General features: G+C 41.7%; 1 protein-coding gene across 2 annotated transcripts in view; it reads right to left on the bottom strand.

The window, feature by feature from the left end:
• The window catches only part of Gabra5 (gamma-aminobutyric acid type A receptor subunit alpha5), a 79,921-nt gene that overhangs the window by 11,334 nt on the left and 50,761 nt on the right, over positions 1-17,826 (bottom strand). For both annotated transcript variants that reach the window (XM_048793068.1, XM_015480203.2), the window contains exons 7-8: positions 13,890-13,972; positions 1,966-2,109 (exon numbers count right to left, since the gene is read on the bottom strand). In XM_048793068.1, the coding sequence (XP_048649025.1) occupies positions 1,966-2,109; positions 13,890-13,972 (227 nt within the window). The remainder of the gene's footprint in view (positions 1-1,965; positions 2,110-13,889; positions 13,973-17,826) is intronic.

Genomic DNA, 17,826 nt, shown 5'->3' with positions numbered 1-17,826 from the left:
GGGCTGCCGGTCGGAGGGAAAGTGAGGCCTACTGGGCCAGAGTCTTGTTGCCACTTGAATGTGCATCTCCCTGGAGAGATGGGAAGGATGCTTTGAGAAGTGTATGCTGAGCTAACCTGATCTAAGGATGACACTTCTTTGGTTGAATTGCAAGGAGTCTATAGTATGGCTTGGGAGCTGGGCTACCCTGTGGACAGGGAGAGGGCAGGCTTGGAGGCTCCACTAACCCAGACCCGGGGTAGGGTATCTCCCATGAGGGGAGTGGTCTGCTGGTGGCATGTGTAGTGGGCAGTGTGCTGGGAGGTTGGAGGCCGATGCCAGGGCCAGTACTTACTGTGGGCTGAGTTATGTGGATGCTCCCGATTGCTTTTACTTACAATATGTCAAGAGGTGAAGGAGTCATAAAGGCAACATGTAGTAAAAATCTGCCCTCTTATAGACAGGGAGTCAAATTCTCAGCAATGTCTGAGACATACTGCAGTGATGGGACATACTTTCCCCATAACCCCAGGGCAGGCGAGAGCAGACGAGAGGGGCTGAGTGGGCTCCAACATGGAAGAAGGAAACAGGGATAAACTGAAGGGTTAAGGGATAGGTTTAGGACTGGATCATTAACAATGATCCAGATTTTCCTTTCCTTAATACTTGAAGAACACGTGAAGTGCAATTCTACTTCTGTACAGTAAGGTTTTTAATCACTCTCGTACTTTTAATTATTTTTGTTGTTTTCAATTTATTTTTGAGTTGGAAGTAGTAAAATCAGGTGACACTTAAACAGATGCTCTTTGGAAGATGCAAATGGGGGCAGAAGCCCCAATTATCAATTTTTAAAGAGCTACACGAAGCAAACCCAAATGGTATCATCCTGTGTTGACACCACAGTTCCAAACTTCTGCCATACCACCTTTTCACTCATTTTCATAAAATCAGACCATTTCTGTTTCCTTGCCCTTTTTCATGGTAACAATTGGTGAAGCTATCCTGCCAGGCTCTCCTCTATCCCTCAATGATGCCATGCACAGGGTCCATCAGTTGGCCAGGACCTGACCCTATGCAAGTGCACGTAGAGGAGGCAGACACAGACCTAAATGCCCTGTGTACTGCCTGCTAGTTACAAAGGCGAGTGTTGCAGACACACAGACACATGGTGATGCTGACAGGGCTCCCCTGAGGACATACTCTGAGACTTAGAACTCATTTGTACTTAGGACTTATTCCATCCTTTGGGCTTTTTTCCCTCTGCTATATGGGGACTCTCTGTACCCCCTAAGTCCTCTGTCCCACCCACAACAGCCTTGTGACTGCTAGAGTCTGACCTGCTCTCAGGAGATGTTTGACCACACAACTTCAAGGCCCCAGAGATCAACTGCATGATTTCCTTTGCCCTCCCCACTCACTTTAAATCAGGCGAATTCGGGTTTGGACTGCCCCTGAAGGTTCAGGCCAGCCCCCACAGCTGGGATTGACAGCATCTGCTCCCTTCTCAGTACCAACTCAGCTATTCCTTTTATGCTGCTTGGTTATTTTTTCCCCAGATTCAACCCCAGGGAGATCTTCTCTGAAATGTTCAGAGCAGAGACAGGAAAGCAGGTAACAAGAGTATTTGTAAGAAGTCGTTTCCCTTTTCTGAAGAGACTGCACCTCACTGTTCAGGCAGGGGGTGTTATATAAGCAGGTCCACTCACCCCCAGGCAGGGCTTGCTTACACCGTGGCAAATGTACTACAGATTAATGCCTCACATGCTCCTTAATTCCCCGGATGCTGCAGCTGGTGCCTCTGTGTGTGTGTAGCTGCAGGGAGGGGTCCGTCCAGGAGCCCTTCTTTCAGCCAGCACTCATGACAGCTATGCTGCCAAGGACAGTGCTGCTGGCCAGGGCATGATGTGCATGGACCACAGAACCCTGAGCTTCCAGACGGTGTGGTGTTCTGCAGGTCCTGGCTGCACAGCCCTCAAGGGCTCTCACCTGTGCTGGTGCTGATGTTCTCAGTGCCCACTGTCTGCCCCATCAGGTGGTACTGGTTCAGTCTGGAGCCATCTTCTGCCACCACCACAGACTTGGTGGAGCCATTGGTCCAGACATACACGACCTCAGAATTAGGATATGCATCTATGGGGCGGAGGACAGAAAGTGTTATGAACATGAAATCACTCCCAGCCTGGAAAATATAAAGAGGTTGAGAAGCAAGAGAGAGAAATGATGGGGACATTTGGAAAGTTAATGCTGAATGACCTAAAAAGTGCAGGGTGGTCAGAATAGGGCCACTGAAGCTCAGGTCCTTCCCACTTTTGAAATGCAAAAGGCCTGGGTGTTCAGAAGCCAGTGCCGCCTTCTACTTAGTATGTATTTTCTCTTTTAATGAAGCAGTGAGAATATCAGCTCTGAGATCAGATTACCTGTATCTTCTCCAGCTCTGTGACCTTGACAACCCACTCACCCTGTGCCTCAGTCTTTTCATTGATAGAATGAGCTAATAAGAGCACCTACTTTAGAGTTCTGGTATGATTGTGTGATCTACATAGTGAAATATATGAATGGCACACTGATGACTTTTGCTACTCTAAACCTTTCACTCTGCAACAGGCATGTGCTATCAACACTGTCCTCAGGAGAAGGGTAGATGGATAGACAAGACCAGGTGCCCCCATGAATGTTACCTTACATGGCATGGGCACTGTGCAGATGGAAAGATGGTGCTGTATCTTAAAATCAGGAGATCATCCTGGATTATCCCAGTGAGCCCAATCTTATCACAAAACAGAGAACTTTCTCCAGCTGGAGCCAGATGAAGAGATTTAAAGCATGAAAAATATACTCGACTGGCCATTATTGACTTTGAAGATGGAGGAACAGAGTCCCAGGGAAAGAGAACTCAAGGTGCAAAGGTCCAGGGCAGCAACATGCCTGAGATGCCTGAGGCAAAACAGAGCATACCTGGAAGAGGGCAGACCAAAGGCCAGAAAAAACAGAGCTTTGAGGCATTTGACTTTTCCTCTGAGCCAGGAAGACACTGAAGAGGAGAGTTAAGCCAATTAAGTAACCTATTCAAATTTATGCAATAAAAGGACCACTCATATGAGTGAGTCAGGAGAGCAGAATGCAGGTGGAAAAGGGACAGAAATGGGAGAGTAAAATTAAAACAATCCAGGTGAGAGGCAAAGAGGAAAATAGAATACATTTTTCTAAAACATGCTCATGTAAGAAACATGATGTGAGCTTTGAGAGGAAGTGTGTAGTTATTTGCACCGAGTAGAATGGCGAGAACCTGGAGGGCACTGACCTCTAGTGAAAGAGCAGTATAATGTGTTGGAAGAAAGAGCTCTATAACATGTGGAGCTGAGGGATGCTGATGTGTGTCAGAGTCGGGGCACACAAGCCCCGAGTTCATAGCAATGGTCTCATTGTGATGTCACCTGAGGCACTGGGCTGGGAGGTCACCCAGGGAATGCTGATGAATAAAAGAAGAGGATGAGGCACAGCTTCCCAGTGTGCTGCAGGGTCTAGAGTTGAAGGAGATGAGGAGAGCGGAATTGCAAGTGGCCACCACAGCTGGGGGGCACAACAAATGTGTTGTCACACGGGCTGCACGTGATAGCCAAGGGGTGGCCAGGGAATCCAGCAGGGTCACCTAAGCAAAAGTAGGTGTGTAAGAGCCTGTGTACTTCAGTGGTCTCTTCAGGACCCTTCAGGTGAACTGGTACACCTGCCTCAGTCTAGCCCCAGAATCTGCATAGATGCCATGTGGAGCCATGGCACCTTCAGAACAAGACTGTGTGCCTTCACTCCCAGCTCCTCCAACAGGGCATGACACTAACTCCTGACTGAACAAAGCCAAGCACTGTCATACAAAAAAATAATAATAATAATACAAAAAACAAATGCTTCTGGAGCTGGGGGAAATGTTAGAGACACAGGCTACAAGGACAGTCTCCCTCAGTAGGACACGTGTTCTGGGATCCCCCAGCAGCTGTGGCAGCTGAAAGTACCTACAACAGCCATTCTTAGTTCTTACATGCCAAACCATGTCCTGTCAGAGATTTCAAAAGAGAGAAGCCAGAGGAATGATGGAGATTATGCTCAAAGTGTGGAAGCTTCTTTGCTAATACACACAACAATCCAAATTCTTATTCTATGTGCAAACAAGTATTCATAATAGTCAAAAATTATAAAACAAGCATGTATATAGCAAACACAGGGCCATCCCATGCGCAGCTCACCAATATAGCTCACCATCCTGCTCTCCCAAGGAAGTAGTCCAAATTTTATGTTTCTAGAAGCATTTACATTCTGGGCAGGGATTTACCCATATCTTTTCTATCAGATCTGTGTTTTTATGCCCATTTGATTAGTATCTTTTCATTATAGAGTTTGATACACATACTTTTGGATATATGCATCACAAATATCTGCTCTAAATATGTAGCTCTTTCACCTTGTTCAAGGCATTATTTTGGAGGGCAGATAAATATTAATTTTAATGTAATCAAATCCATCATGTTTTAAATTAAAGTTTGCTTTCAGCATCTCTTTCCAAAAGCCCTCCCCATTGCTCTCTCATATACAACACTTGAATTATACAAGGTTTAATATGTTGCCTTTTACACATGGCCTTAATTATCTGTATTTAAGTATCAGATACCATTTCCCCATGTGCATTTCAGTGTGACCACACTATCATTAGCTTGTCTTCCCCCTTCCCTCACTTGAAGTACCTGCTCTGGCAGGTAAGTCTGCATATATCAGGAGCCTGCTTTCTCCTCCCCTGATTCTCTTTCCACTCCCTTTTCCTGTCCCTGTTTCAAAATATTGCAATCAATCATATGTCAGGAGAACATCCAGAGGTAGGAGGGTGAGGCCCCACCCTTCCTTCCTCAGGGGATCCTGGATGTTCTTGGCCCCTGTCCATCCACATACATGATAGAATCAGCTTGTTAGGATTTATTTGAAAACAAAATCCTCAGGAGATCTATACTGGAAACCAGTAGATCTAGAATATAGGTTATAGTTTGGGGAAACAAGATGTCCCACCTGGAGTCTTTTCCATTATGGCATGATGTGTGCACTCATGAGTTTACATCATCTATACTGAAATATCTTTCAGTAAATTCATATCATGTCCTACACAATCACCTTCCACATCTTTTGATAGATTCCCCCCACCTTGTGATATGCAACACTCTTTTTTCATAACCAACATATCCTGTCTGAAAATGATGGCCATGTGGGGGGGCCAACTTACAAGTTTGCTGGGCTAGGGGCGTGAGAACTAATGATAGGATCCTAATGTTCATGTTCACATTAGTAAGATCTATACAGAAGTAAATAGAATAGCTATTTATTTATTTAACAATTGATGAAACACCCTGGAAGGCATGCTTAGCTCTTTTTTTAAGTGCATGTTGGGCAGTGTTCTTGTCAACCCTTTTCTAAAATTAGCATGACCTTCTGTTTTCAAGTTTTAGGTAATATAGAAAGGTGTTTTCAAATGGACAACATTGGAGTTCTCCTAATGAAAATTTTTCCATTGTAATTTTCTTGTCTCCTGGGAAGATGTGCATTTCAGGGTGATGAATGTGTGTGGGGGGTAATGCTGCTCTCTCCCTTGGCAAGTGGCTTTCTAAATGTCCAGTCACAGGCACCGTTGGACATTTTCTGCAACTCCAATGGCCCCCTGGGTTCCACATAAATGACAGTGAGATTTCTTTTGCCTATTATGTAAATGTTGCAGAACCTTGAATAATGCAGGCCTGTGGATACTCAGACATGGATTTGAGCAAAGCAGTCTGGCTGGATTCTGTCCAGGCTGTAAGTGTGGATTGGATAGAAGAGGCTAATGAAGCAGTGTCCTCTGGGTAGGGAAAAAGCCCCGCTTCCTGCTGTCTCCAGACTAGCTCAGGCTGGTCTTGCACCTGTTATCCTGTGCACCTGTTTTGTATCTTCTCCTCAGCTCATCTGTCTCATATCAGAGAAATCTCCTGCACTGCAGCTGGCCTTCTAAGGTGGCCTCAGTCATAACTGTAGGCTTCCTTAACCACCCCTTCTTTCCATTTCCGTATCCACAGGAGACTGCGAGTTTGTTCCCTGGAGAGAAGTATGGTAGATCCCCACATCTCTTCGAAGATGTAAATGGGTTGGGAAACATGAATCCGAAAGCTCATGAAAGGAGCTCAAAGCTTGGGGAAGTAAGTTTTGATACAAAACAGTTCTGAGACTTAGCTAAGATTATAGAAATTCATCTCAAGAGAGCCCAGAACACAGAAAATATTGTTTTTCTCATAGGTGACTACTTGATGCCAAGACTGCTAAGAAAAAAAAAGGAAACGGAGTAAGGACTAGCGTGAGATGCTAGGGAGACAGGCAATGCCTGGGGCACGGGGTGCTCTGGAGAAAGCTGAGATCCGGGGGCATAGATGGCTCCTAATGAGGAAGCAAGGGTGCTGATGGGAATCATTGCATCTCGGAGGTACAGAGGTGGGAGTGGTGGCTGGGACAGTCTTAGCCTGGTAGGGCCACTGACCCCCTATCCCATCTGCCCTCCTGAATTTAGAGCTGCTCATCATTTCCACTGTAGAACTGGGGTGGCACATAGCTTCCGATGGCTCCTCCTCAGGCTCTGAGGCTGAGCAGCATGTTGGCCAGGGTGTGCTTGTGCACTGCCAGCAGGGAGGGCTGAGGGATCACTGGTCCAGGTGGAGGCCCCTGTATGTTACTTGGACCTTGCTAGGCATGAGTCTCTCCATTGTTGTGGGGTGGACAGGAGATTAAATTAACAATATGTACCTTCCAGTCAAGATCCAATAAAACAGCAATTGTAAGTAGATAAAAGTCATTTGAAAGCACAGCAGACACTATCTACAACACATTATAATAATTCACATGTTTTTGCTTTCTTAGATATTAAAAGCTCTTTTGATGTGGATGCATCCACAACAGCAAGAGGCACTGTGGCCTCCGGCATGTCTGGCAATGTCAGCACAGAATCCTGAGTTTCACTCTCATCAAATTAAGGGTGGGAATAAATGACCACTCATGTCCACTTCAGCTCAGGTGTTTAGCAACCAACACTAAACTCTTCTCTTTGGGTCAGTGATGTGGCATTCAATCTTTCAGCTGGGACAACAGTAAAGGAGGCAATCAGGTTTACTGTGCTATCATTTTTCATGATTTAGAGTCCTGGAAAACAACACTCACCTCCTCTGACCATACATCAGCAGGGCTGTGCAAGAAGGCTTGAAACATGTTCATTCACAAATGACTGGGGAATTCATCATCACTGCCCTCAAGGACTCTCCCCTCTGGTTGACACTTTCTGACCTCTTCTAGCATTGCTAATCTCTAATAGAAGGAAGTGATGGCACAATCGACTGCTTTACATAGAAGGCCTTTCAGAAGTCATGTGTTTTTGTTTAACTATTAATGAAATAAGAAATTGTGATTCTGACATTCACTATCAGAATGAACTTGGACAACCTGTTTGAGCTCTAAGCCTCTTATTTTCCCACCTGTAGTTTTTGCAAAAATAACACCCATCTCCTAAGGGTTGTAGTGAGAACAAAGTATATGCGTGAATATTAAGTATTTAGAATATGCCCATCACACTGTAGATGCTTAATAAATAATAGCAACAGTGAGTATAACCATATGTCAAGAAGGATTTTTGCTTGGTGTCTAACCCAGTCTAAAGAAAAGAGATTTCTATTTGAATTTTCTCCTCCCTTATTCCCTCCCTCCCTTCCTTCCTTATTTATGTTGTGGATTGAATCCATAGGTCTCATACATGGTAAGCACTCACTTCACCTCTAAGCCTCCAGCCCTGAACTGAATTCTGATTGTCAGCAGATCTAATTTTTGAGGAAAATAGTCAGTCTTATTTGACAGACTGTGCAGGGACATCCAGGAACTACTAACAGCCACCTAAAAGGTCTGTGTTGCTCTGCATTAATTACATATGATGTTGCAGATTAGAATGCCACAGGTAACTGGAATCTTTGTGATCTGAAAATGTACAGCATTTGAGTTCTCTGAAGCCTATGTCTCTAGCTTCCCTTTCTCTTCTAAAACCAGGGTGGGAATGAGCATAGCAACTACCTAACAAGACCCTGTCACACATTACCTGAATGAGTGTAGTCTCCTGGGTTGGAAACTAAATCCATAACTGACATTGTGGCTTGCATAACATAGAGAAGAAAAGTTTGCAAAATATGAATATATTTAGATGTGGCATCTCGAAGGGTCTACCAGAGGCCCAATAATCTTGCTTTAAATTTAAGAGATAAAATAAATCAAGAGGGTATTGCACACCCTTTGCCTTATCCAGAACCAGTTAAGAGGTAAGTGAGCAATCAGCAGATGGGATGAACAGATAACACATCTGCCTTAATACCAACTATGCCACCACTGTAGATCATGAAGCACATCACCAGCTCATAGTTAAGTCCTTGCAAAATTACACAGGGTCTGAGAGAACAGGATAAAGAAACTATGATCGCTGTGTTTGTGGACTTTTAGTAGAAATAGATCAGGAAAGAAGGACTGTCACCCTCCCAGCAGAAAGATGCTCTGCCTCAATGACAGGAGTAAGAAGCACCGAAGGAGGATGGGAGTCCTCAGAGAAAATCTCTTACATAATTTCCTCACTTTCATGAACCACTTCACTTTTTTACCTTCAAACCGGCAGCTTCTCCCAATTACAACCAGCTTTCACGTCACCTTGTCTTAAAATCACAGTGCTATCTTTGAATCATGCCCCTCTTTCATCCTACATATTCTCTTTTCATATCTGGCCAACAACTCTTCTCAGGTCTTATCTCTTCTACCTGCTTCTTGGGAATTTCTAGCTCTTGATGTCACCTCCAGGAACAGTCAAATCAGCATGTGGTTCCTTTGTTCGATACGCTTCACCCACTCTGCCTGCTACTTTTAGAAATACTTTCGTATTTATGGTCTTTCCTGTTTAGCTTGTAATGCCATTCTGCCAGTTCCCCAAAGGAGGCTTCCCCTCTTGTTAAAATGTATTTTTAATTGACAAATAAAAATTGTGCAAATTTATGGGGTACAATGCGATGATTTGAGCTATGTATATAGTGCAGAAAGATTCTGTCAACATAGTTAATATATATCTATTACCTCACTAACTCATCATTTTTTTATGTGTGTGGTGAGAACATTAGCAGTCAATTTTATCAGCTTTGAAATACACATTATTGTCAACTGTGGTCAGCATTCTGTGTAATAGACCACAAATTCTATTCCCGTGGTCTACTGAAATTTTGTACTCTGAAACCAACATCTTCCTTGTGCCCATCCATCCCTACCCACACCCAACCTCTTGGAACAATCCAGTCTCTTTGTTTCTATGAGAATGACATTTTCAGAATCCACAAAACAAGCAAGATCATACAGTATTCATCCTTCTGTGACTTGCTTATTTCAGACGAGGTTTCTCATTTCATTCTAGACCTGGACTAACAGACCAGGGGTTTTCTGTGTTTAATCCTTATTTCCATTATATCTCCTTATATTCAACTCCTACCAGGTTCATTTCAGATCCCCATGGTGAGCTATCTTTTGTGTGAATCTCAGATGGCTTTAAGTTGCACAAAGATATTTAATCCAATGATCTACATGTGTCCATCAGCTCCTCAGGAGAAGCTCATGGTTGATACTTATGTGTTGCTCCTTGCCCCAAGCAGAGTGCTGAATGCTTTCCATGCCTGCTACAGATCCAATGTTTGTGTCCCCCAGAAATTATATCGAAATGGAATCCTAAATATGATGGTATTAGGAGGTGGGCCTTCACAAGGTCATCAGAACATGTGGGTGGAGCCCTCCAAATGGGATTAGTGACCTTATAAAACAGATCCTCTTGCTCCTTCTACCCTCTGGCATTAAAGTGAAAAGACAGTCCTCTCTGGAGAGGAAGCAGGCCCTTAACAGCCACCAAATCTGTCATCAACTTGACCTTGGACTTTCCAGACTCCAGAATTGTGAAGAATAAATTTACATTGCTTATAAGCAGCTTAATTTATGATATTCTATTTTAGCATCCCAAACAGACTAAGACAGTCCCTTTAAAACAGCAGTTCTTTTAAATAGCAATTTTCTTAGTCCATTTGAGTGCCTTCTTATTGTGTCTTCATATGGAAGAAGGGCAATCAAGGCTCTCTGGGACACTCATCACCCCCATCATCTCCTGAAGGCCTCATCTTCTAATGCCATCACATTGGGGATTAGGTTTCAATACGTAAATTTTGATGGGACACAAACATTCAGACCATGGCAAGAATCAAGTTTAACTAATTAACCAACACAGTTGTTAAAACAATCTAAACTCAGGCACAACACAGAAAAAAACTTCACTGTGTTTCCAAGGCCTCAGGGACTGTGACATATTCACATCAGACTTTGAGAAACCTGGGTTCTAGATTGTGCATACTCATGCTGAGTTGCTACATACTGGAGATGATGAATGCAACAGCAGGGTCATGATTCCACACATGTAAATATATTTACAGCTCACAACAGGGAGACTGATCCCTGATTTCCTGGATGCCTACCAAGGAAGCCTTCAGTTCTAATTTAGCATATATTTTCATAAATCCAGATAAATTTAAAATTCAATGTTCATAAATCCAGATATTATCTCATAATTTAATATTTAATCCATTGTTCTACAAATAAAATGAGCAAAAGAATCAAGACATTTTCTTTTTTGAACAATTTTGATGTGTTTGAGCATTTAATTTCAAAAGGAAACCATGCCATTATCTTTAAAGATTTCTGTATAGACTAGGAAACATCCTCTATAGGCTAGGACTAATTTCAACATTTGTTTGAATTCTTGAAGCTGGAGGCAGCAATAACAGAAATGCCTGCTAATTCACTTCTGCATTAGAGAAACCAGAGCATGTGGCTCATTACAATAACGACACATATTTGCATTCCTTTGTCTCCTAATAGCAGAGAACTGTTGGATTGGGTAATTTGAAACTCATTATACTATCATATTTAGCCTATGCATACTCAGATGCCTGTGGTATAAGTGAGCAACTTGGCCAAGCATCTATTTTTAGAAAATCCAAAGGATGAAAAAGGCAAATAAGAAAAACATTTAGTAGAGTGGCATTTCTTCTCCTAAAATAATTATGTCTTGAACTGAAACTATATAAGCTGACAAAAAGCTATATTTATACAGTTTTCTATCTCTTGGTCATTGTATAAAACATGATATCAATAAAATCCTTTGAACTTTTTGCATATTGTGGTCATTAACAGTAAATATACACCATTGATCAATATCTGAATCAACTCAAATCCATCTTCAAAATACTGGGCAGATAAAAAGAAATCTGGCAGGACAGTTCAAAACATCTACTGAGTTCGAGAAGTGCCTCTGCTAGTTTTATTCTATATATTTTGTATGATAGTGATCTTATTTAGTTTCATTGAATGTAGAAAGGGAAAAGATCCCACCAGCTGATTACTTCAGCTTTGAGTGTGATAAATGATTTAACTGCAGTGGGTTGGCTGTCGAGTATGAGATAATTTAGTGAAGAAAAATTAGGTTGTCACATATTTTTCATCACCAAAAATTGCTCTCGAGTTGCTTGCCCTGAACACAATTACCATTAAATCTAGGCTTCACAGTGACTTGAACTTATTTAACCAAAGGACAGAGTACCACCACAGTATGAAAAAAAAAAAAACAAAACAAACAAACAAACAAAAAACCTTCAACTTTTCAGTGTTCTGTTTCTGATCAAATCAAAGCATAATTTTCCTATACTGAGAGTGGTATAATTTTAAATTATACAACTAATTTTCCTTGGGAGATGTGGACCACTGATCTTCCTCCAGAGATATGAATAAGTAATTTCCTACAAAAATGCCTTCCAATCTTTAGTAGGTCTTTTGTCACAAGCAATGATGTTCATAGTCACCCCGTATAAGCAAGTGATTTAAATATATCCTGGTGACAATGCCCTTCTATTACATCATTCCCCCAAAGAAATGTATATGCTAATCTCTCTTTAGCATTTGAAGACCATAGTTTGAAAAAAGACCAGTTATTTCCATCTCACTTTACTTTTGGTTCATCACTCATACTTACCTCTCTTAAATTCAAAAGTCCCTTTGAAATGACAAAGTAATATAAATAAAACTCTTGGAGTCAAAAAAGGCTCCACTTCCAGGAATGGCAAAGTGGTTGCTATGAGGTAACAACCATTAAGTCTGGACACCAATAAAAAATTACCCCCTGGAGGATCTGGAGAGAGAACAAGTATAGGCAGAAACTAAAGGGTGACACATGGAAGAAGCAATGGCTTTTCCCTTAAAAGGCTGTGTGTCAGTACTGTGACGTGGCTAAGCTGCAGACAGGATTCCTCAGTCTTGTCGGTGTGAAGAATCAGAGGAAGAGTCTGTAGTCGCCAAGGCAATGCAGCTGGAAGGTGAGGCATCAAATCCTTGAAATTAAAAGAGCCATGGGGAGGAAGCCCCAAGTGTGATATATATATATATATATATATATATATATATATATATATACACATACCGATGTACAAAATCTGCACCCAAATTTCTGTCTTACCCCCACATGGTATTTGCATGCATGGAGCATGGTCCCACCAGCCCAACAAAGGTCAAAGAAATACCTGACATGTCAGCTGCTGCTGCCTGCCAGGGAAAGGCAGTCTGGAGTTTGAACTCAGCCAAGTTAATTGGTTTTATATGTAGAAATATGATTATAAATAGAAGTGCAAGTGTAAATGGAAGTGGAATATATAACTAAAACTCTATAGACTTAACAGAATCCAGAGTCCTTATAAAATAACCAAGTAGATCATGCATCCAACATCCAGGCTTTGAATCCTTCCCTAGGGACAGAAACCTCACTTCACCTCATACAGTTGATGAGGGAATTGGCAGCGTTAGAAAATCTAGACACCAACAACTGGGAACTAGGAAAAGGAGTAGGACGAGGGCCTACTTGGACTTTCAGTCACCACAGTCCCATACCCTTCCCAGGCTCAGCTCAGTGTAAGTGGATGCAAAACACCAGCTCCCAGATTCTTCCTAGGGAGGGAGAGGCAGATCATGGATCCAGCATCCCAACTTTCTGGGTGCTACACAGATGTCTGGCTTCCCATGGAGCCTGCCTTTGAGCACTGAGGGGACTCAGCACTACCCAGTCACCTAAGAGCCAGTGAGAACAGAGATGGCAACTGGTCTCACAGCCCATGCCACTGGTTCAGCACACAGCAAACAGGGAGATAACCCTAGACCTCAGCTGCTCTCTGGAAAAGAAAATAGTTGGATGAAGCATCCAATAATCCAGCTTTTCTGAGATGCCTGAGGAAAAGTTTCAGTCTTGTCTGTTTCTGAGTACTAATGGGACCCCAGCATACTCGACACCTTGCGACTGTTTAAAACAACAACAAAAAGACAAAGACGTAGATTGGATGAGACAGAGATCTCCAGAGCATCTTGCCAGAAGGACTGGTGAAGGTCTTCTCCTGAATGTAGTCAGCTCAGGAAGACTGGGAAACCTCCTTCCCCTTAGCCCACGTGTTAAAGGCTTGTCTCAAGGGTGGGACTATTGGGAGGTGGTAGAGCCTTTGGGAGATGGAAACTTGTAGGAGGTCTTTATTTCTCTGGAATACAAACTCAAAGGGGACTATGGAGCCCAAAGACTTCCTTTTTTTCTTGCTCTCTGACTTATGATATAGGTGGCCATATTTTCACTTTAAAGACAAGGAAAGTAGTGTGGCAAGGACAAGTCTTCTCTGATTGCACCATACTGTGCTCATACACAACCTACATTCTTCTCAATGAATGTGGAATTGATCTCAAAAGTATATTCACGGTTCTTACTTGTGAAAATAACTTACAGCTGCCAAATTTCAGAGGGCAAGCATGGGCATCCATCGGGAAGTCTTCAAGTTGCATGGGGCACTCAGCAGAGATCGTCAAGCTGAAAAAAAAGAGATCAGACCTTTAAATGGCTGTCCACTGAGCAGCTACTTTGTCCCAGAAAGCCATATCAAATACTAATTTTAACAAATACCTTTTGTGATATTGTTTAAAATGCCTTCACTAAAGTACTGAAATTTGCGTAGTAGATGAGTATCATTCAGAAATAAGGCTTAGAATCAAATCCACTCAGCTTGGTATGTGTGTTTCTCCCCTCCCATCTATATACATAACTGCTTGTAAAACAACTAAAGATGCACTTAAAAGTATTTACTCTTTGTTTCCCATCCCTTATTCATCATTATCTAAAAAGGTTACCTTGATGAGGCTGAAAATATACACATTATCTAGAATAGCTCATGAGCTCAAAAAATGTAAATGTAGATAAATGCACAAAGTTTTACCAGAACCTGGCTATACTCATTGTTTAATAGATTGATATGAAACCGTACAGTAAGTAAATGTATGTTGCAATAGGAATGCTCTGGTAAAACTGGATTTGCTTTTTAATTCAAGCCTAGTTTTCCAAATAATAACACCAACAACCACAACCTCCATCACCAATAACTACAATAGTGATAATAATGACAGTGGGCCTGTTTTTGCCAGGAACTCTTTTGAATGCTTTACCTACATTCACTCATAAAATCATAGCAGCATTATGAGATCTCTTGCTATTATGACCTCAGTTCATGGAGGAGGAAATTTAGTGTGTAGAATAAGGAATCAGTCCCTAAATGCAAGGCTATCATGGCAGGATCCTCTGCTGCCAGCTTTTGATTGCAGGGGCTCCCTAAAGGCATCTGCTGCTTGCCACACAGCCACAGGCTCTGCTCTGGAAGAAGCAAGTGCACTTACAGAGCTACCACACATGGGAATTCCATGGTCTGCACAGGGCTTGAGGGTGCTCCCCAAAAGTTCATATGCCTGAAGCTTGGGCCCCAGTGTGGGGTTATTGAGGTGGTAGAAGCTGTAAGAGGTGGAGCCTAATAGGAGATGATTAGGTCACTGGTGCCACTGCCTTTGTAAGGCCTTAATGTAGTTCCTACAGGACCCCAGTTAAAAAGTGAGAGACTGACCACTGAATCTGGAGTCCTGTCTTACCACAAGGTCACTTCTGCTCATGCCTCCACCATTGTGATGCCATCTCCATGAAGCCCTCAGAAGAGGTTGAACAGATGGAATCACCTGACCTTGAACTTTCAGTCCTCAAAACAAATCTCTTTACTTTGTTCATTACCCAGCATCAAGTATTTTGTCATAGTCACAGAAAATGGACAAGAATTTTTATTTATCTTACAGACCTTTTTCTAATTAAAATTCCAAATTGTATTGAGCTTATCTTCTGTTTTTTTATTTTCTTTCCATTATTTAAAATAAAATGAATTATATAAAATAAAATCATAAGACAAAACATTTGACTTCAAATGCATGTTATCATTCTACTTCTAAAGCAAATAATAATTCCATTTTAAATAGCACTGTGGTCAATGCCTCACTGTATTATATTTGAACACTGCTTAAGCACCCAGGAGGAGAATCAAAATGAAAAAACATTAATTTTTACCTTTATTACTTCCTCTTATTAATATAGATTAAACTATAATTATTAGATTGGGCACATAATTCACACTTGCTGATTGTACACTGAGTAGTCAATGCATGCATTGTCTGATTGAAACTAAAATGTGATCAGTGGAAAGAGGTCTGTGCTCACTCCATCAGGAGTGAGAATTCTCCATTCACAATACTATGAAGGACAGTCTCTCAAATACATAGTGAGTCCTAGAGAGCTATAAGTGCAAATAGACAGAAGTCTCATGTTGAGGCAAGGAGATGATTTTTAAAATGGTATTCCATGTATATTCATAAATTATGAGAAAATACAGAAAAAAATATAAAGAAGATAATTACAAATACCTACCATTTTATTATGAATTTACTTGGTACAGGTAGCCCAGAGTTCTTCTATATGTATGTATATTTTCTTTTCATTCCTGGTATTTAAAATGCATTCCTTTTTTTTTAAACCCAACATTAGAGCTGAAGTATTTCCCACATTACTAAAATCTACATAATTGTGACTCTGAGGGACTGAATATTTAATTCTAGCATGCATGTGTATGTGTAGTAACAAATAAAATGTTGTTAGATTTTTACACTATTTTTCATGACTGATAATCTGCAATGAATCTCTTCAATCATCAACTATGAAAAAAGGTACATTCTAAGAGACTATGAAATGGGTGAGGTAAATAGAGATTCACTTATTATAATTATGAAAATTAGGAATGAAAAAGCATACTCTGTGAGAGTGGTATTCAGACAACACAAAGGAAATAATGGTTTTTTTTTAACATGGTTGTTAGCAAACTTAAGCAATTTGTTGAGTAAAACAATAACCAACAGAGAATTTAAATGACTCAGATATAATCTAGAGAATAAAATCACAAGTGAGCTCAGAATATCTAGAATTTCCTTAAGAAGCAAAATTTTAATAGAGAACCAGGACACACACACACACACACACACACACACATACACACACATACACACACACACACACATATATATATCTGTAAGAGCAGGTTCAAAGCAATACATGTGACAAGGAGCACATGGAAAGACAATGATGTAGGGGCTCTTTGGGTGGGTTTATGGCCTCCATTCTAACAATTCATGGAGCAGGGAGACAGGAACACCCAGGGCCCACCACTGGAGCAGTGCGGGGAGTTCAGGAGGAGAACTCAGCTTCAGTACTGAGCCTGCAACCAGCAGACCCAGCTCTGAGTCACCTCCTACTAACGACATCATAGGCCCACTCCCATCCCCAGGGCAGATGTGGAGATGGTGCCTCAACGGCAGAGACTTCTTTTCAGTCAAGGACATGTCTCTAAGACACCTTAACTGGAGTTCTGGTTCCAGCAAACACTCAGTTTCCACAGGATCTGTAGATTGCCAGGAAACCAGGTCTGTTGGCCGGGTTCTTGACAACTTGATGACTTGTGGTTAGCTCCTCCTTTCCTTGCTCTGTGCTGGTCTGCTTCAGTCCACCTTCCCACTCCAGGTACCACAGCTCAGAACCTCTGTTGTCCGTCCCTATTTGTCAGCGCAAGCCACCCCCTACCATACACACACGTACCCAGGAAACTTGATACCCCCCTTGGGCATTCTACCCATTCCTGGATTACAACTGGTTTCCTGGCCAAGACCACCATGCGCTTACAAGGGGAACCAGAGCCCTGTATCTGTCATGGTGGGATTCATTCTGGCCGGTTGATTACCAGAGCTACCCACCTCTGGAAAATCACTGCACTGACAACATTTAAAGGTGGCATTCTGACAAGGAAGGCACACCAAGGTCTACTTTTAGCATATTGTAGGAGTGAATGTGTATGCATGTGCGCGCATGTGTGTGTATGTGTGTGTGTTATAAGGAGGACAGGAGATAGTAAGAACGTGCAAAGACAGGTCAATAGAAATTAGCTGGATATTATGGTTTTTTTTATTTTTTTTTAAGTTTTTATTGTTGGCTGTTCAAAATATTACATAGTTCTTGATATATCATATTTCACAATTTGATTCAAGTGGGTTATGAGCTCCCATTTTTACCCCACATACAGATTGCAGAATTACATCAGTTACACATCCATTGATTTACATATTGCCATACTAGTGTCTGTTGTGATATTGCCTTTTTCATCCCGTATGCTAGTAATTTGAGTTCTCTCTCTTCTTCTCTTCGCTAGCATGGCTAAGGGTCTGTCGATTTTGTTTATTTTTTCAAAGAACCAACTTTTAGTTTTGTCAATTTTTTCAATTGTTTCTTTTGTTTCGATTTCATTAATTTCAGCT

This window comes from Marmota marmota, unplaced genomic scaffold, assembly GCF_001458135.2.
Source record: "Marmota marmota marmota unplaced genomic scaffold, marMar, whole genome shotgun sequence".
In the NCBI taxonomy this organism is placed as follows: domain Eukaryota; kingdom Metazoa; phylum Chordata; class Mammalia; order Rodentia; family Sciuridae; genus Marmota; species Marmota marmota.
Note: the sequence above shows the minus strand (reverse complement) of the source record. Positions and strands in the feature narration are given on the sequence as shown.